Raw genomic sequence first — 20,139 nt, forward strand, 5'->3', positions numbered from 1 at the left:
AGCAGGGCCTAGAAGTTGCCCCTCAGTAACCCCAGGACAGCAAGCAGAAGGGGCAGGTACACAGCTCACCTGGTCAGAGCCTTCCCCACTATGCTGAGATGCATAGTATTTCTATTTTAATTATAGTTATTTCTAAATTTGCATCTATACCTATAAACCATCCTGTGCAAAGGTGATGCAAATTGGCGCCCTCTTTTGTGTGTGTGTGTGTGTGTGATGCATTTCCTTTTGGGGGGGTATACGTCACTGGGACCATCCTACGCCCAATGCTTTCTGATTACTTGCGCTTAGGAGCTGTCCGTCTCCAAGCTCCCTGAAAGAGTTAAAGGACACGGCACTCTGATGCCTAGAGAGGCCCAAAGGGGGGGGGTGAGAAATTGGGGAGGGTTGCCAAAAGCAAAGCCACCTTCCTGACCTCTTTCCTCCCCCCCCTCCTCCCTTCGTTTCCCATCGCGGGGCAAAATAATCCCTTTTTTGCATTTCCTGTCATTGGAGCCATTCGGTGACTGCTGTAAGTTGCAGGGCAATGCAGAGCCTGCTTGGAGCAGGTGAGTCGAAGGAAAAAAAAGAGGGAAGGAGAAAAAGACAGCAGAAGGGGCTGAGGGTGAGAAACGGAGCACGCGAGCAAATTCTTGATTCCCTTGATCAGCAAGTTAATTTAGGGCTCAATGGGGACCAGGGGTTTCTCTCCTGTTGCAGGTGTTAAACCGGTAGAGCTAGGAAGGTTAAGTTTTCATCTGCTACTTCTGCTGTGACTCGCTGCTGTGTTTATCTCGTATATGAGCGTTATATATATGTGTACAATGTGACAGACGGGAGCTCCTGCATTTCATGTCCATGTAGCCCCTCTGACAGTGGTGAAGCAAGGGCTGGACTTGGGGGGGGGGAGTGTAGAGCCCCATAGCCCAGAGGGTCCCCAGATGACCACCCAGAGAGTGGCAGATGATGAGGGTATCAGAAGCAAACTCCATTTTATTCCCGTTGTCATGATGGTGCTTTTTTATTTATTTTGTGTCCAGATCAAACTTCGCTCTGCCAAAATGTAGCCACCGCCACAGCTTTGTCATTAGCTTGCTGTAGATCATCAACAGTACAAGACTCCGACAGTAATCGACGCACCATCAGATGCGCTGGGTCTTGGGTTTCTCCACATTCACATAATGTATTGTTGTCAACCAGCAACCCCCACTTAAATAAATTTGTCTTACATCTTGGTACCCCCACCCTCATCCTATTCATTGTCCTCCAAACTATATAAGGGAGAGTATTTCCAGTGGCCATTTCTTCCTTCATTAAAATACTCAAGTCGGTACGCTCATTCCTCCATTTATTTATCTGATTCTGTTCTTTGGTCCCCTCTAGGATATTAGTTCTTGACATAAAGCTCTTTCTAGATCTAAGTCGATGAATTGGGGGAATATATCCGCTCAAAGGGTGACGAGAGTCAGTCTCTTGCTTAGTTCTTTCGGCATCTGCTTCTACTTCCCTTCTAATCTTAGGTGGAGCAATGCCAACAAGAGAATATAGTTTATTAACGGGCATCAATGGTGCTGTGATTTATAATGCAAAACTGCACATGCTCAGAGTATATATATCAGGGTTGGCAACAGTTCTCTTGTTGTTGTTCTAACATATCAGGAATGTAGAAGCAGTTGTAAAGCATGGAATAGCCGTTGTGGGTAGAAGAGAAATCATTTTACTTATGTACTTCACAATTGAAGTAATGCATCTAAAAGTGTCCCCCCCCCATAAGATAATTAAGTCCAGGGTCTAAAATTACCTAGCTGCACCACTGCCTACTGATCACACTCCCCCACCCCACCCCACCCCACCCCCTTGTGTAGGGTGGTCAGATGCAGAAAAGGACAGGGTTCCTGCATGGTACGTAGTTGTGTAGATGAGGGAATTTCAGGATGTGTAGCTTGCAAACTTGCTGCTGAATTTCCCTCTTCAGCTCATGGATTGAAGATGCAAGAACCCTGTCCTCTTTTGCATTTGGCCACCCTGTAGGGGTGTGTGTGTGTATGTGTATGTGTGTGTACATGCAGGGATATACATACATACATACATACATTCAATAGCATTCTCCAAGTTCTGATCTTTATGTAACCAAAGTGGCATCATGCGCACCCAAGAGGGAGGTACATCAGCAGGCTTGGGGGGACCCCAAGGTCTGCAGAATTACAAATCAAAACAAAAATCTAGATGAAAGATCCAAAAGGGGGAGAAAAGGAATTATTACTATTTATGATTAGTCAAATGTCCAGGTGGGGGTGTGTGTGTGGGAAGAACTTGGGTATTGCAAGGATCCCTATTTTTAGCATTCAACAATTTTTAATGGTATTTTTTAAATATTGCATTTTATCTTCATGAGCCACCCCAAAAACATTGTTATTGGTCAGCTGATAGAATTGCCACAAGCAAATACAGGGGAGTCTTTCCATCTCTGTATTCTCAGCACACAGACCATATTGCCCAGTATTGCATATTGTTTGTCAGTGAGGACTAGGTCAACCAGTTTCAAAAGAGGGAGGGCAGAATTTCTCCTTATAGCAATACTGTCCCAATAGCAATGCTTTATTTTTTGCCCATAGAAGTTACTGACCTGGGTTGCATGATTACCGTAGTTTAAATAAGCCATGGTGGATTGTGGTGCGTGCTGGGTGGCTTTTCAATATTCAAGCTGCAACTGCAGCTTGTCATGGCATCTGAACCTGGCAGGGATGGGTTGTGCGAGGGTGAAACAACCCACACATAAACCTAAAACAGACCATGGGTTATGCAAGGGTTGTTTAACCCTCACACAACCCACCCCTACTGAGTTTGGATGACATAACAAGCTGCGCTTGTGGTTTGAATATTGAAAATGTCTGCCCGCATCTACCACAGCCCGCCATGGTTTAAATAAGACATGTTGGACTGTTTGATTGTGCAAACCAGCCCAATGACAGCATTCAAACCATATAGGAAAAACTAAGGGGACACTGAAGGACGTCATTGGGGTTGTAGCCAAGGCTGCTATAGGTCCATGGTGACTCCAGTCATCAAGAAGGGTGCCTGTTCCTATTTCCATAGCTCCACCCATTTTATCTCCACAGCTCCATCCTGAATTCAGTTTCTTGGTCAAGTTAGAGCAGCCTTCTCCAACCTGGTGCCCTCCAGATGTGATAGACTACAACTCCCATAATTCCCAGCCAGCATGGCTGATGGCTGGGCTTGAGGGCAGTTGCAGTCCAATACATCTGGAGGGCCCCAGCTAGTGAAGGCTGCATTAAGAATATAGATCATCAACTTGTGCAGGGGTCCCTGGGGAAAAAAACCTTTAAAAAGTAAATCTATTCTTTCCCCATTTTTTTTCTGGGCCTTCACATCTATACAGTGAGCACAGTGCTAAGAACTTTTCAACTTGGTAGATGGCATTAACCTTATTATGGAGCCTGGCCACTCAGAAAGGCTTCTGCTTGTGAGGCAAAATTCAAATCCGTCCTGGGCTGCTGCTCTGGAGAATGGACTGGTCCACACAAATATAGATCGGCCATCTTGATTTAGGTATTAGGTAAGCCAGAGACTGGACCAGCATAGAAAATACAATAACATACTGTACATCCTTGGAAACCAGTGCTTTGTGAGGGCATGGCCTAGAAATCTCCTAATTAAATGAAAATATGTATCTAAATATATATTTTGAGAAAAACTCATAACATAAGAACATAAGAAGAGCTGTGCTCAATCAGACCAAGGATCTATCTCGTCCAGCTAGCACCCGCCCATTCAAGTGTTTCCCAGCAACTGGAACACAGAGGCATACCGTTCCTTTTCAGGTTTAAGTTTTTGAGGTAATGTTTTGAGGGAGCTGTCAAAATTATATCATAATTGTGGAGAATATATTCATCCAGTGTCTATCGCTCAGTGCTTTATTTCATTTATTACATTGCTATACCACCCCATAGCCAAAGCTTTCTAGGCAGTTCACAAAAATGAACATGATAAAACATAATATAAAACTGTTAACATACACAAATGTAAAACTGTTCAAAACAGCAAAACACAATTAACGATAAAATACCAGGACCTGAGCAAACAGCAAACATGAAAAAGCCCCATCGTGAGCCATCAAATGCCGGGGGGTAGAGGAAAGTCTTAACCTGGCTCCAAAAAAGTGACAATGTTGGTGGCAGGTGGGCCTTATCAACATGGTGTTTCTGTTGCAGGAATGAAAATGGAGGAACAAGACCTCAATCAGGAGGGAAATGGGAAGCAGGAGGCTCTGGCCGGGGAAAATCTTCAACAAATTAAGCAAGAACCCAGTGCAGGCCTCCAGCAGGGCTGGGAAACCCAGTGGCAGGAGTTCCTGAAGACAATGCAGGACCCACATTCAGGGTGCAAAAACCCACCATGGGTGCTTCAGCACAGGTCAGTGGGAAATCGAGAGGCTACCCCGGCCTCCTTTGTGGGAGTAGATTGTGCCAGCCAGCAAACTAAAAGGGAAGGTGTGATCCAAATACCACTAGGCCTCAGCAGAGAAGGCCAGGAAAGCCTGGATTCTTCTGCGAATGTCAAAAAAGAGCTTCTGGATGAGGCCGGTGTCACCTCGGAGATTTGGTGCCGACGCTTCAGGCAGTTCTGCTACTGGGAGGCCGATGGTCCTCAGGATGTTTGCGAGAAGCTCCAGGAACTGTGCTATCGATGGCTGGAGCCAGAACGGCACACCAAAGAGCAGATCCTGGAGCTGGTGATCTTGGAGCAGTTCCTGGCCATCCTGCCCCCAGAGATGCAGCGCTGGGTCTGGGAAGGCGGTCTGGAAAATTGCACCAAGGCGGTGGCCCGGGCAGAGGATTTTTTGCTGAGGCTTCATCAAGAGGCTAAGAGACCAGAACCAAAGGTGAGACTTCTGCCTGCTGTTTGTCTTCATGCACAAAATAAGAGCCCTGCTGGATCAGACCAAAGGTCCATCTAGTCCAACATTCTGTTCACCCTCTGGCCAACTAAATGCCCCAATGGGAAGCCCACAAGGAGGACACGAGTGCAACAGCACCCTCTTGCTTGTGTTCCCCAGCAAGTGAGAGCCAGTGTGCTATATTGGTTAGAGTGTTGGCCCGGGACTTGGGAGATCTGGATTCTAGTCCCCATGAAGCTCACTGGGTGACTTTGGGCCAGTCACTGGCTCTCAGCCTAACCTACGTCACAGCATTGTTGTGACAAAATGGAGGGGAGGAGGACGTTGGGCTCCTCTGAAGAAAAAAGGTGGGATGTAAATGTAATAATAAATAATACATGAAAAACTGGCATACACAGGCATATTGCCTCTGATACTGGAGGTAGCATATAGCCATCATGACCAGTAGCCATTCATAGCCTTTTCCTCCATGTCCAATCCCCTGTTAAAACCACCCAAACTGATGGCCATCACTACATCTTGTGGAAGTGAATTCCACAGTTTACCTCTGTACTGGGGGAAAAAAGTACTTCCTTTAATCTGTCATGAATCTCCCACCAATTGGCTCCATGGGATGACCCCATTGGGTTCTAGTATTATGGGAGAGGGAGAAAAATGTCTCCCTATCCACGTTCTCCACACCGTGAATAATTTTGTACACCTCTATCATGTCTCCCCTTACTCGCCCTTTTTCCAAGCTAAACAATCCCAGCTGTTGTAACCTTCCCTCATAGGGGAGTTGCTCCAGCCCCTTGATCATTTTACTTGCCCTTTTCGGCACTTTTCCAAGTCAACAGTATCCTGTACCTGCAGATAGTGATGGTAGTTGTAGTTGCATTATTCCGCTATACCACAGCACCACCTAGAGGTTATGTAGCAGAAAGTACAGAAACGCAGGAAAGGAAAATAACTTCATGTAAAGCTCTGATCTTAATTCTGCAATGAAACTGAAAATGGAAACAGCGGTTAAACAGCCTCATCTAGAAAAGCTCTTGTTCTTGCCTGTTTGACTTGACCAGCCTTCCTCCACTTGGTGCCCTCCAGGTGTGTTGGACTACAGCTGCCACATCCGCTAACCTACTGTGGCCATTACCTTTGGTCATTGGCCTCTCGTACAGCTTGCTGCATCCTGAATTGTGTGCCTCTTCCTGTTTCAGATATTTGGGCTTTCTGAAGAAGAGGCCATTAACTCACGTAAGTCAGGGCAGGATTCCTCAGCCGCCATGGAGGTGCAACACTCATGGGAGGCCAAGCCAGAGGGTGACAGAGAGGCCAACTTGGTGGGTAAGGATTCTGGTGTCTAAATCCTCGCATGTTATGTTTTCTCTGTGGTGTTTGTGTCATCATTTCCCTATGGCGAATCACTGAGAAAATCAAGGGCTGCTGCCAGTGGAGGCTGGTGGCTCCGATGTCTGTGGGGCAGTGAAACCTCTCCAGGTTTCAGTCAGAACTACTCAGGACTGTGAAGCACCTTGGATAAGTCCTTTAGAGTTCTGACTGAAACTCGGAGCAGATTCACTGCCCCACTGACATCGGAGCCACCAGCCTCTACTGGCTGCCGCTTCATATCGAATTCTTAGAATCTGGTAGATCAGGAGTAGGGATATGTAGGTACCCCTCCCCTGGTTTTGGCCCACAGTTCCCATCAGCATAGCCAATGGTGAGGGATTATGGGAATTGTTGGTCAAAACATCTGGAGGGCCACAAGTTGGCAACCTCTGTGATAGATGCCAACCTTCAGCAACTTACATAAAAGCTCTCCGTGGGCCTCTTCAACTCTTGGTTCAGTTCAGATTTCATTTAGAAATCTGTCATTTAGAACTCAAGCCATGATTTGCATTTGCTTCCAGTAAGCAAACTATAGTTCAGAGCTTTTTGTCCTGTTTGCTTTCCATCCTGTCCTAAGTTCCATCCTACCGCAAGATGTAGTGAATGGCCACCATCTTGAATGGCTTTAAAAGGAGATTGGAGACATTCATGGAGGAGAAGGCCATCAATGGCTACTAGTCCTGATGGCTCTATGCTACCTCCAGTATCAGGCAGTGTGCCTGTGTACACCAATTGCTGGGGAACATGGGTGGGAGGGTGATGTTGCACTTGTGTCCTGCTTATGCGTTTACACTGGAGCATCTAATTGACCACTGTAGGAACAGAATGCTGACTAGGCACGCCTTTCGTTTGATCCAGCACGGCTCTTCTTATGTTCTTACGTTCTCAACTGTCTCTCGGTTCAGAAACTGATAGCATTGTGTAGCAGGAGCTTAAGAAAATAAAAGCCCCACTGGATCAGACCAAGGGTCCATCTAGACCAGCATTCTGTTCATACAGTGGCCAACCAGCTGTTGATCAGGAACCCAAGCAGGACTTGAGTGCAACAACACCTTCCTACCCATGTTCCCCAGCAGCTGGTGAACATAGGTTCACTGCCTCTGGTACTGGGGGTAGCACGTAGCCATCCAGACTAGTAGCCGTTGATAGTCTTGTCCTCCAGGCATATTGGATCCTAGAGAGTGTGTTCCAAAAGGGCCAGAGACCCACAAATAAATGCATATGTCAGGGATTGGGGGAAACTTTTATGTGTACCAGAACTTCTAGCTTTGGATGTTTGTTTAAAACCCATCTGTTTGCCCTGGCTTTTCCCAACCATTAACTGATGAGATAGTCTTAAGCTTTGTAATTTGTAATATTGTTGTGTCTTAAAGTGTTTTATTGTTATAAAACAGGAAGCCATATAGAAAAAATTAAAATCAGTGGTGGGGAAGCTCTTTCAGCCTGAGGGCCAGATTTAGTTTCAGAGAGGCTGTCGGGGGCCGCATTCCAGTGGTGGGCGTGGCCAAAGGCGAAAGGGTCTTTCGCTTAAAGCTCTAACTGCTAATAACTAAGGCTTAGTAGAGGAATTTCAACCTTTTAGAATGGGAGCGGGGGGTGGAGGGAAGCTGCACAAAAGCGAGAAAACCACCAAACAATCGGTGGTTGGAGGAAAGGTGGTGTTGCCAGGAGAAGGGGGCAAGGCCATTTGGGGCACATGAGGGGGCTGATGTGGGATGCCAGAATTTGCCCCCTGAGCCTGCGGTTCCCCATCCCTGTTTTAATTGAATTAAAAAAAATACATTTTAACTTGTGTTAGGATTTTTCTGTTTCTTCCAGCAGGTGATGTACAAGTGAGGATAAAGGAAGAGAATCTTCAGTCAGAAAGACCTGACTCTGCCAAGGTTGGGGGAACATCCTCGGAAAGCGATGAAGGCACATTTCTCCAGGGCCCTGGGGAGGAAGTGATGGCTAGAGGTCAGCAGGGACCCCAATGTCACCAGGAAAGCTGTCATGGAAAGCCAGCAGAACAAACTATTCATTCCGAGGAATGCGATGGAGATTCAAATGGATGCACCTTCCAAGATGGGGTCCGTAGGGACATGAGGCAAAAGGCAGCCCCTGACTATGGCAAAAGCCTCTCTCAGAACTTAATCCTTCATGATCATCAGAGAATGCAAAAGGGAGACAAGCCATTCAAATGCTCATATTGTGGGAAGCTCTCCAATGGAAGAACAAACCTGATGATACACGAGAGGACCCACACGGGAGAGAAGCCTTACGAATGTTCCGAGTGCGGGAAGAGTTTCAGCACCAGCTCGAACCTTATAAATCATAAAAGGGTACACACGGGTGAGAAGCCGTACCAGTGCTCGGACTGTGGGCAAAGCTTCAGTCATAACGCATCCTTGATAAGACACAGGAGAACCCACACAGGAGAGAAACCGTACGAGTGCTCCGACTGCCGCAAAAGCTTCATCCAGAAAGGAGAACTGATTGCACACAAGAGGACCCACACCGGCAAGAAGCCGTACGAGTGCTCCGAGTGCGGGAGGAGCTTCAGCACCAGCTCTCACCTTATAAGGCATAAGAGGGTCCACACGAGGGTGAAACCGTGGAACTACACAGGCTGTGGCAAAAGCTTCTGCCGGAAATCAAACCTGATCAAGCACAAAGGAACATATATCGATGAGAAGCAATAGAAGGGCAGAGACTGTAGGCAGAGAGCATCGGCCAGGGACCATGTCTTGCCGGTCCATTACAGAGGGGTGTTGGGGAGAGAGTACATAAATGCAGCCAGAAGACTGTGGCTAAAGCATCAGAAATAGCTCAGTCCTTTCCCTTCACAGAAAGGTACACAAAGATGTGTGGAAACGTAAGATTTCCAGTCTTTGAACCATGGTTAAGAGATCAAGAGCGTGTCACAGACGCCCTCCCTGCCTGCTTTTCGATAGTGCATTAATTCCCCCCTCTTGCATTCCTCTATGGCCGGAGTGCAGAATCTCAGGCCCAGGACCAAATTGGTTCATGGGGAGCCCCCAGAAGGTCACACCCCCTTTCCCCTGACCACTGATTGTTTGATGATTTTCTCGCTTTTGGATAGTTTTTCCCCCATTCTGGAAGTTTTAAATGCCTCACTTAGGGTGCATTCCTGTGGCTGCTAGTCAGCAACTAGAGGGCCATAGGATTGGTCAGTTTACGGGAACCAACCTCAAAGCCCACATTCTGAGGTAGGTTCCCGGAGAACTGCCTCCCGCCCCCTCACCCTCCCTCTTCTAGGCGGCGAGGATTGTCCCCAGACTTTGTGCTCAGAAGAGCAGCATGGTGTGGGGCAAAAGGAGGCGTTCCCAGGGGTGGGGAGGGGCGGGGACCACAGAAGCGCCGGTACAATGCTTCCTATGTGTCATCTGGCCTCCCCATCCTGCACTCTGACGTCCCGCGGCTGGACAGCCAAAATTGGCCATCTAGCTGCAAATGCAGGGCAGCTGGAACATGGAGGAGACAATCCCCTCTATGCTCTTCCCGCCCTGCACTGGGTAGGCGAGTTTGGAGGCAGCCGCCTCTCCTCATAGGATTGTGCCCATAAGGCTTAATTATTGGCAATAAGACCTTTTAGTTGAAACAGGCTGCTATGTTTGGTGTTTTGGCCCTGCTCCCTTTTTGCCTTTTGCCCCACCCAACCCTAGAATGCATCTCTGAAATGGAATTTGGCCCTCAAGCTGGAAGGGCTTCTGCACCATTGCTCTATGGAGCTAACCATGGTGCAGAGTTGTATCTAACTGTAGCTAGCATTAACCAGGACTTGCAGAAATGCATTCCCGTATTTAAGCTTACCTCCTGGGAATTGTAGCAGCTGGAGAATGCAGAGAAGGGGTGGGCAGAAGGTGGATCTCCAGGTGTTTCGGACTTCACCTCCCTGAAGCCTCTGTCAGCCTGGCCAATGGTCAGGAATGCTGGGAGCTGAAGCCCCAAACGTCTGGAGATCTACCTTCTGGCCACCCCTGATTTGGAGCGCACTGTGCCCCGTTCCAGTACATCACAGCTTCACACCTCCTGCGCTCCTTCCTGGTGGAAATACATCACCTCTTGTCATTTTTACAAAGAAAGATGCAGAAGAGCTGGGTGCAGCCCGTGGCGTGTTTTTGTTTGTAAAAAAGGGGGGAAACTTGCGTTGGCCGGGAATCGAACCCGGGTCAACTGCTTGGAAGGCAGCTATGCTAACCACTATACCACCAACGCTTGCCTGAACGCCTCTGGAGAAGCATCCTCACATAGCACCCGATTCGTTCCTTATTACGAAAGTAGGGATGTCGGAATGCAACTCGTACTCTAGGTGGCACTATTCTTCCTGGAGTCAGGACTTTTCAATATTACAGGGGCGTCAAGCTCTCCTTCATTACTCCCCCTAAAGATATTTATGTTCAATTGGTCGCATACGGAATAATAATCTCTATTAGTGAATCCACACGCTGAAGTAAGAGAACTGAGAGCAAGAGCAAATCTCCTTGGACTGCCCAACTGTCTGGTTGAGCTTGATGTTCCTGAGTGTCAGCTGTGCACCCACTACAGGGAGGAGTGACGCAGTAAGAAGTGTGTGAATAATCATTCTAACAAGTTTAAAAGGCCATGGCTTAGAAGAGCAAGCTATAAAAGAGGGAGGAAGAGCTGTTTTTCTAAGCACGTAGATTGGTGTTATACCTTTCATGACATGCAGAATCAACAGTATGGATGGAGAGAAATGTTTTTAAAATGTAATTTTTTACTCGTAGTCGGCAGGATTCGAACCTGCGCAGGGAGACCCCAATGGATTTCTAGTCCATCGCCTTAACCACTCGGCCACGACTACTGCATGACAGAGAAAGTTGCAAGCTTCTTTTTTTAATTGATGCTATCTATGCCACATTTTCTTGTGCGGGCGGGGGGCGGGGTACAAACTCGCTTTGTGTGTGTGTGTGTGGCCAGTTCTGAATATTTTGTAATACTTCATCAGGTTGAAATCCATCTTCAGGGCCCGTCTTTCCCCGGTGCTGCTGCTGGGCTTGTGGTGTACTTTGAGGCTATTTCAAAGACAGCCCGCAGAGGTATATAGGTTTGCACTGCATTTGCAGAAACTGAGCTACTACCGCTGTGTGATAATTAAGCAAAACCCTTTACCTGAGGTTGTTGGTGCTGCACTTCTGGGTACCGGTGGAGACTAATCCAAGCTCTCTTGCTACCGGGGGATGGTCTGTTGGTCGATTCTATTGGGCATGAGCATCCTTAACATGGGACTTTATTAAGGATGAGAAAGTGAGCCAGGATGGTGTAATGCAGAAAAGGATGTGCTGACTTCATCTTGGGTCAACTGTGGCTTGGTTCTCAAGGCTGCAATCCCATACCTGCTCACCTGGGGGAGTAAGCCCCACTGAATTCAGTGGAACATCAGTAGCCATGTAAGATAAGCTAACATGGAAGAAAGTCTCCCAACCCTATTCCCCTTTGCAGCCACCCATGCTGCCCTCAAAATCCCCTCTGGAGCATCAGGGAGCCCTTTTCAACAATATAGGGGACACAGCAGGGTCTGCTAGAAGAGGGTCAGTGTAATCGCCCCAAATCAAGCTTGGATCCTAAGATAAGTTACGGAAGTACAGGAAGCCAGATTCCAGCTGAACATCAGGAAAAAATTCCTAACTGTTAGAGCAATATGACAGTGGAACCCATTCCCTAGGGAGGTGGTGAGCTCTCCCACACTGGAGGCGTTCAAGACGAGTCTGGACAGCCGCTTGTCAGGGATGCTCTGACTTGGATTCCTGCATTGAGCAGGGGGTTGGACTCGATGGCCTTGTAGGCCCCTTCCAACCCTACTATTCTATGATTCTAAGTCCTTGGAAGGAAAGTTTGCCACCCCTCCTTCTCCCCGCAGCCCCCCATCCCACATTGTTCAGCAGGAGCCTCTGACCTTCCACCCTGCAGAGGGGCTTTTCGGCGGTCCCAAGTGGCTGGAGCAGGGAGGAGGGGATGGGAAGCTTTCTGATGGGGGAAATTAGTTTAGGATCTTGGGCCGCCATCCTATACACTTGGGGTGGGCAACCAGTGGCCCTAATGCTACAAGCAGCCCTCGGCCTAATTGCAAAAGCCTTCTGTGTGCAATCAGTTCAGACTGCTGGCAAGAGCTGACTCTCCCAGCACCGTCGCCGACTCCACTGTGCTGTTGGCATAATGCTGCCTGTAGGCCCCTATTGTGCTTGCCCATCCAGTGCTCTGCCGTCTGTGCTCACCCACCCTCCAACGCCTGCCCGAAGCCACCCGCTTGCTGAGTTGCCAAAGCCCTCACCCTGCCACTCGGGCCTGGCCTCTCCCTTTCCCGGCAGCCCGCTGCTTGGGAAGGAAGAGGCGGAGAGAGAAACGGTGGTGGCAGAAAGAGAAAAAGGGTGACTCACCCACTCTTGGCTCTGGCCCCACCCACCACTGATATATGGTCCCCAGACCCCTCCCCCCACAAAAGAGGTTTTCCCACCACTGCTATACACGTGAGGGGCTGTAGCTGAGTGGTAGGGCTCCTGCTTTGTGTGCAGACGGTCCCAGGTTCAATCCCCGGCTCCTCCGGGTAGGGCTAGAAAACAATCTGACCTGCAACCCTGGAGAGCCACTGCCAGTCAGTGTCGACAATACTGGGCTAGATGGAGCAGCAGTCTGGCTCAGTATAAGGCGTATGGGATTGTGCTGTTAGCCTGTTTCTGCTTTTATGTTAATAGAATCCCTTTGGTCTACTGCTGTGTGTGTGTATTTAATTTCCAAACCAAGACTGAACATAAGAATCACCTTCTCCTTCATGAACTCGCCCACATGTTGAAGTCATCCTCTGAGGCCCCTTACCTGGCACCCTTTGTACACTTTGGAGGATGTGTAGGTTGCAGCTGGAGAAAGAGCCTTCTCCATTGTGAGACCCTGTTCATTTGTTTGCTCATGCCCTTCAGCATCGGTTTAAGGGGAGGTTAGAAATATATATATTTTAAGCATCAATACAAGCATGCAAGCAAAATAGCAGTAAAAGCAGCATTTGCCTCTTAGTGCAGCCTTCTCCAACCTGGTGCCCTCCTGACATTTTGGACTACAACTCCTAGCATCCCTGACCTTTGGCCATCCTGGACAGGGGTTGATGGGAGTTGATGTCTGTAACATCTGGAGGACACCAGGTTGGGGAAAGCTGTCATTGTGCTTCACCCCAAATTAACCTCTCCCTCTCCTTTTCTTCCGCCTTTCCTCCAAGAAGCTCAGGGTACTGCACATGGTCCCAAGTTTTATCCTCACAACAACCCTGTGAGGTAGGGCGGGACCAATACAATTTGTGCCTTTCCTCAACTGGGCGCTCTCCAGATGTATCGGACTACAGCTCCCATTACCCACCAGCCAGAAGGCTGCTCTAAGGACGATGCCTCCCTTTGCTGAATTAAGGAGCACCAGGTTTGTATTTGCGTCTAGCCTCTTATCCCTGTTGAGTTCTGATTAGTGGCACAGGCATATCCAAGTAACAGTGGGTCTTTTAATTTTCAGAGGGAGCGCAGCCATCGCTTCTCTGTCCCAGCAGAGCTAGCTGCAACCATGTATGTATGTGTATTCACACACACACACACACACACACACTATATGTGCGTGTCTAACCTAATGAAATTGGCATAGCATCTCCTTTTTATTGTACAAATGTCCCGTCACCCCCACTATGCCTAGGAACATCTTTATCTCTCATTACACAGTTCACCCCCAGATGAATGGGGCTGGAGCTCAGTGGTAGAACATGCGCTTTGCATGCACAAAGTCCCAGGCTCGGCCCCGGCATCTCCCAGTAGAACTAGGAAAGCTCTGCTGGAAACCCTGCAGAGCTGCACTCAGTCAGTGTACATAAGAATGTGGGCTTGGGCAGACAAAGGTCCGTATAATCAAAGCTATGGTTTTCCCAGTAGCAATGTATGGCTGCGAGAGATAAACTATAAAAAAGGCTGAGCGCCGAAGAATCAATGCCTTTGAACTAGGGATGTCAGAGAATTCCGCCACGGATCTCGGTGAGGCCGAATGCCAGTGCATTCGGCCCCCCGAACTCCATGGTGGAACGGCCTGCCACCCCCCCGCAGATCCCCCCCAGGACGAGACTCACCTGGGGTGGATCTTCCGGGCGGCGGCAGCTCTGGCGGCGGCCGGTCTTCCGACCGGCTGCCGCCGCCGCCATTTCCAGGCTTGTGTGTAAAAAAAAAAGACATGATAGGCTACATAAAGATTTACATAGCCTATCATGGCTAGGTTTAAAAAAACAAAAAAGACGTGATAGGCTACATAAATCTTTACGTAGCCTATCATGGTTGGGTGGGTTTAAAAAAAAAAAAGCGTACACAAATCACGTGTACTATTTGCGTCCCCTTTTGATTCACCGTTTTAGCCTATGTAAAGATTTACGTAGGCTAAAATGGTGAATGAAAAAGGGACGCAAATAGTGCCCGCTACGCTATTTGCGTTCCCCTTTATTTTCGCTGTCATAGTCTACGTATATATTTACATAGATTAAGACGGCCAAAAAGAAGGAACGCAAATGGCGGCGGCCATAGCCGCCACCATTTGCATACATGATTGGTTGTTTTTGTTTTTTTTACCCAGAACCCTCCGCGGCCGGAAATCCGGCTGCGGACAGCTCTGGCCTGGCCGGGCTGGGCCGGGCCTGGCCAGCTGCTCCACAGAGCTGCTGCGGAGCACAGCCAGCCATTTGAGGATTCTGGGGGGAGGAACGGAGCTCCTCCCCCCCCAGCCAGGATTCCGGGGGGAGGGACGGAACGCCTCCCCCCCAATCAACATAATCTGCGAAAGGTAAGTCACTGTCGTACATCCCTACTTCAAACTGTGGTGCTGGAGAAGACTCTTACGAGTCCCCTGGACTGCAAGGAGGTCCAATCAGTCAATCCTAAAGCAAATCAACCCTGAGTGCTCATTGGAAGGACAGATACTGAAGCTGAAGCTCAAATATTTTGGCCACCTAATGCGAAGAGAAAACTCCCTGGAAAAGACCCTGATGCTGGGAAAGACTGAGGGCAAAAGGAGAAGGGGACGGCAGAGGATGAGATGGCTAGATAGCATCACTGATGCAATGAGTATGGACTTGAGCACACTCCCGGAGAGAGCACAGGACAGGAAGGGCTGGTGTGCTATGGTCCATGGGGTCACGAAGAGTCGGACACGACTTAACGACCGAACAAACTAAAGCTTAGTTACATTGGGAATGCTATAAGAGAAGCACATTTGATTTAAAAGTTCATTTCACCAATTCTTATCTGGAATTTAGCCATACCCACCCTTCTCGACTTAAACTCGCCCCTTTTTATTTCCTGAAATGTTGGCTATATCTTGGCAAAATATGCCTTTAAACATTGGTTCATATTGAAGCATAGATTTGGAAAATGTGATAACAGGCTGTCTAGAGCTATGTCAAAAACACACACCTCTCCATTGGGGAATCGAACCCCAGTCTCCCACATGACAGGCAGGGATACTCACCACTATACTAACGAGAAGAGAACTGAAGTCTGGGGTATCAGAAAAGGCTCAGATAGATGGAAAATGCAACTCACTTTGCGTGCAATTCTTGGACTTTTGTGTCTAGAGAAAAAAGGAGACCTCAATGAACAGTCTTTTAAAAGCCCTTATGATGGATGTGCACACGTTATCCATCTTCTGCCTATAGCAATGCTGAAGGTTTCTTAAATGTGTTGAGATTTAGGAGCTTGTTCCCTACTTCTTCCAACCCCCACCCCCATGCTCCGTAGCAATAAAATTGACACAATTGCTACGTATAACTTGACAGCTAAATTATTCACAACTATATCAGGGGGAATGAAATTACTGATTTAATGCATTTCTGACGTTCGTGAGCTTACCTCCTGGGCATTGTAGCAGCTGGAGAATGCAGAGAAGGGGTGGGCAGAAGGTGGATCTCCAGGTGTTTCGGACTTCACCTCCCAGAAGCCTCTGTCGGAGCGCACTGTGCCCCGTTCCAGTACATCACAGCTTCACACCTCCTGCGCTCCTTCCTGGTGGAAATACATCACCTCTTGTCATTTTTACAAAGAAAGATGCAGAAGAGCTGGGTGCAGCCCGTGGCGTGTTTTTGTTTGTAAAAAAGGGGGGAAACTTGCGTTGGCCGGGAATCGAACCCGGGTCAACTGCTTGGAAGGCAGCTATGCTAACCACTATACCACCAACGCTTGCCTGAACGCCTCTGGAGAAGCATCCTCACATAGCACCCGATTCGTTCCTTATTACGAAAGCAGGGATGTCGGAATGCAACTAGGTGGCACTATTCTTCCTGGAGTCAGGACTTTTCAATATTACAGGGGCGTCAAGCTCTCCTTCATTACTCCCCCTAAAGATATTTATGTTCAATTGGTCGCATACGGAATAATAATCTCTATTAGTGAATCCACACGCTGAAGTAAGAGAACTGAGAGCAAGAGCGAATCTCCTTGGACTGCCCAACCGTCTGGTTGAGCTTGATGTTCCTGAGTGTCAGCTGTGCACCCACTACAGGGAGGAGTGACGCAGTAAGAAGTGTGTGAATAATCATTCTAACAAGTTGAAAAGGCCATGGCTTAGAAGAGCAAGCTATAAAAGGGGGAGGAAGAGCTGTTTTTCTAAGCACGTAGATTGGTGTTATACCTTTCATGACATGCAGAATCAACAGTATGGATGGAGAGGAATGTTTTTAAAATGTAATTTTTTACTCGTAGTCGGCAGGATTCGAACCTGCGCGGGGAGACCCCAATGGATTTCTAGTCCATCGCCTTAACCACTCGGCCACGACTACTGCATGACAGAGAAAGTTGCAAGCTTTTTTTTAAAAAAAATTGACGTTGTCTATGCCATACTTGTTTTTTTGTGGGATACAATCTTCCGGGGGGGGGGGGGGGGCTGGCAATTTTGAATATTTCGTAATACTTCATCAGGTTTAAACCCATCTTCACCTTGGCAGAGAGAGAGACAAAAAGAGTTGAGAAACTCTTTTTTTTCTTTAAAAAACCTTAAATGCCCCATTTGGTTAATATCACTATCTGAGATGAATAATCATGTATAGTGAAAGTTTGGAACTTTCTCTACTGGGAGATGCCGGGGCCTGAGCCTGGGACTTTCTGCATGCAAAGCGTATGTTCTACCACTGAGCTCCAGCCCCATTCATATGGGGGTGAACGGGGAGTGAGAGATAAAGATGTTCCTAGGCATAGTGGGGGTGACGGGACATTTGTACAATGAAACGGAGATGCTATGCCGATTTCATTAGGTTAGACTATGCTATACACACACACACACACGCACACACACATATATACATACATATTTTATTTATATATATATATAGTGTGTGTGTGTGTGTATTGTGTGTGTGTGTATGTATATATGACACCACTTTCTGTAAGACTTTTTGATTTCAGATATCCTAAGATTTGCACTAAGATTTGAAGATATCCTAAGATCTTCACCCTGGAGAAGATGCTGATGCTAGGGAAAGTGGAAGGCAAAAGGAAGAGGGGCCAACCAAGGGCAGGATGGATGGATGATATTCTGGAGGTGACGGACTCGGCCTTGGGGGAGCTGGGGGTGGCGACGGCCGACAGGGAGCTCTGGCGTGGGCTGGTCCATGGAGTCACGATGAGCCGGAAGCAACTGAGTGAATAAACAACAAAAGATTTGCACCATCTTCTGGCCATGGATGAGTATAACTTAGTTGGCAGGGGCATACAGCTATTAACCTGCCATCTTTCCCAGCTGTTCAACAACAAAATTATTAAACTCAGGATGAAATCAAAAGAAAATGTGCAGTTTTTCATGATACAGTGCAGCCGCACACTGGTTTGACGTCTTCATTGAGCTTTCCACCACAACCCCAAGTTCTCTTTCCTGGTCGGTCTCTGCTAGCCCAGATCCCATCAGATTATACTTGAAGTTGGGATTTTTTGTCCCAACGTGCAGCACTTTACACTTGCTTACACTGAACTGCATTTGCCATTTAGATGCCCATTCTCCCAGTTTGGAGAGATCCTTTTGGAGTCCTTCACAACCCCTTTTTTGTTTTAACCACCCTAAATAATTTGGTGTCATCGGCAAACTTGGCCACTTCACTGCTCACTCCTAATTCCAGATTATTTATGAACAGGTTGAAAAGCATTGGTCCTAATACAGGTCCCTGTGGGACCCCCACTATTTACTTCCCTCCATTGGGAAGATTTCCCATTTATTCCTTTTCTCTGCTTTCTGTTCTTTAACCAGTTACTGTTCCATAAGAGGACCTGTCGTCTTAGTCCATGACTGCTATGTTTGCTCAGGGGTCTTCGGTGAGGGACTTTGTCAAAAGCCTTTTGGAAGTCCAAGTAAACAATGTCTACCTGATCATCCCTGCCTACATGTTTATTGACACTCTCAAATAACTCTAAAAGGTTAGTGAGATAGGATTTACCTTTGCGGAAGCCATGATGATTCTTTTTCAGCAGGGCTTGTCCTTCTATATGGTTACCAATTTTATCTTTAATAATGCCTTCAATCAATTTACCTGGAACAGACGTTAAACTAACTGGCCTGTAGTTTCCCAGGATCCCTTTTTGAAACTGGCCATCTTCCAGTCCTCTGGTATAAAGGCTGATCTTAGGGACATGTTGTATATTTTGGTTAGAAGATCAGGGATTTCATATTTGAATTCTTTGAGAATTTATCATTTATTCCTACTCTCTGCTTTCTGTTCTTTAAGCAGTTACTGAACTATAAGAGGACCTCTCCTCTTATTCCATGACTGCTGAGTTTGCTCAGGAAACTCAGCAGTTAGTATACTATCCAACTGGAAGATAGATTCTCCCTCCCTCTCTCTCTCGCTCTCTCTCACCATCCTCTTTGCAATAAACTCAGCATATGCTCTAGGACCCAAGACTGTATTCAAGTAGGAAATGTGACTAGATATGTTAGATTGACTTTTTCATTTTTTATTTGGAATTCTGTATGTGTCTGTGATTGTTGCCTCTCCCCCCCCTTCTCTTTTTTTCCTAAATAAACTTTTAATATTTGGACATTTGGCTGTGTTATTTTAAAAGCGATTTCTCGCTGAACTCTTCCCCACGTGAAAAATTGTATGGTTACAAAGCTACCACTTGCATTTTAAGAGTTTTGAAAAGGTTTTAGAACGTTTTCTGTTTCTGGCTTTTGGAAAGACATGTTTTCCTCCATCACATACATCATATGACAGGCAATGTACAGAGTGAGTTGAGAGGGGAAGCAGGGCCATTCCACCAACCCTGCTGAAAGTACTTTTTTCCTCTTCTTTCCCCATCCCTTTTCCCTTGTATGTTGTGTATTTTTAGATTGTAAGCTTGTGGGCAGGGATTGTCTTGTTTTACTGGCTGCATATAGGGTTCTACAGGAGCCTTTTTGGCTGAGGAGGGGGATAAAAAACTTAAAATGAATAAATACATAAATGTATAGGCTCCTTTGGTGAGGAGGAGCCCCAATTTGCACAACATTCACACACCCCTTTCTTGAAGGGAAACACATATGAAGCTAAGTCTAAGTCTAAGTCCACTGAGTCAAAGCACTCATTTTGCACCTTCACTTCCTTACTCCATCTGTGCACCAGATTAATCCAACTCTCCTTTTGCTCTCTTCACCCACAAAGGAGAGACTCAGAAGGCCAGGTTCCACTTCCCAGCTCAGTGGGGCAGGAGAGTGCAGCCCCGATTAAGTCCCTCCTGCATTTCCTGCTTCTCTAAGGGCTTCATCACGCAAGGCTAAAAACCCTGCAATTTACCTGGGCTTTTGCTTCTGGAATCTTTGTGGGATTAGATCGGGTCCTTTCCACGTGGCTTTTTTAAAAAAACCTACACTTCTATGTGTTTCATTAC

At 47.2% G+C, this 20,139-nt stretch overlaps 1 protein-coding gene, 1 long non-coding RNA gene and 4 other non-coding genes across 6 annotated transcripts; 1 reads left to right on the forward strand and 5 right to left on the reverse strand.

Moving 5' to 3' along the window:
• The first annotated feature begins 526 nt into the window (after window positions 1–526).
• On the forward strand, window positions 527–8,946 carry LOC146355764 (uncharacterized). The gene is made up of 4 exons (XM_084830924.1): window positions 527–548; window positions 4,212–4,882; window positions 6,094–6,220; window positions 8,084–8,946. Exons 1-4 carry the CDS (start codon window positions 527–529, stop codon window positions 8,944–8,946), a joined length of 1,683 nt encoding a protein of 560 aa, XP_084687050.1.
• On the reverse strand, window positions 3,893–20,139 carry LOC146355765 (uncharacterized). The gene is made up of 5 exons (XR_014787243.1): window positions 20,046–20,139; window positions 16,141–16,293; window positions 15,761–15,862; window positions 5,744–5,883; window positions 3,893–4,862 (listed from the first exon to the last, which is right to left on the reverse strand). It is a non-coding gene; the product is annotated as an uncharacterized LOC146355765 (long non-coding RNA).
• On the reverse strand, window positions 10,412–10,483 carry TRNAG-UCC (transfer RNA glycine (anticodon UCC)). Its single transcript has one exon. It is a non-coding gene; the product is annotated as a tRNA-Gly (tRNA).
• TRNAS-AGA (transfer RNA serine (anticodon AGA)) lies at window positions 11,009–11,090 on the reverse strand. The gene has a single exon. It is a non-coding gene; the product is annotated as a tRNA-Ser (tRNA).
• TRNAG-UCC (transfer RNA glycine (anticodon UCC)) lies at window positions 16,396–16,467 on the reverse strand. Its single transcript has one exon. It is a non-coding gene; the product is annotated as a tRNA-Gly (tRNA).
• Window positions 16,985–17,066, reverse strand: TRNAS-AGA (transfer RNA serine (anticodon AGA)). The gene has a single exon. It is a non-coding gene; the product is annotated as a tRNA-Ser (tRNA).

This window comes from Heloderma suspectum, chromosome 2 (genome assembly GCF_057233095.1).
Source record: "Heloderma suspectum isolate Gila_16-S chromosome 2, 16-S_ref, whole genome shotgun sequence".
NCBI classification, from domain to species: domain Eukaryota; kingdom Metazoa; phylum Chordata; class Lepidosauria; order Squamata; family Helodermatidae; genus Heloderma; species Heloderma suspectum.

Coding starts and splice junctions, on each gene's coding strand:
- LOC146355764 (XM_084830924.1), top strand. CDS start 527: ATGCAGAGCCTGCTTGGAGCAG. Junction 549..4,211: donor GCAGAGCCTGCTTGGAGCAG/GTGAGTCGAAGG, acceptor TTTCTGTTGCAG/GAATGAAAATGGAGGAACAA. Junction 4,883..6,093: donor CTAAGAGACCAGAACCAAAG/GTGAGACTTCTG, acceptor TTCCTGTTTCAG/ATATTTGGGCTTTCTGAAGA.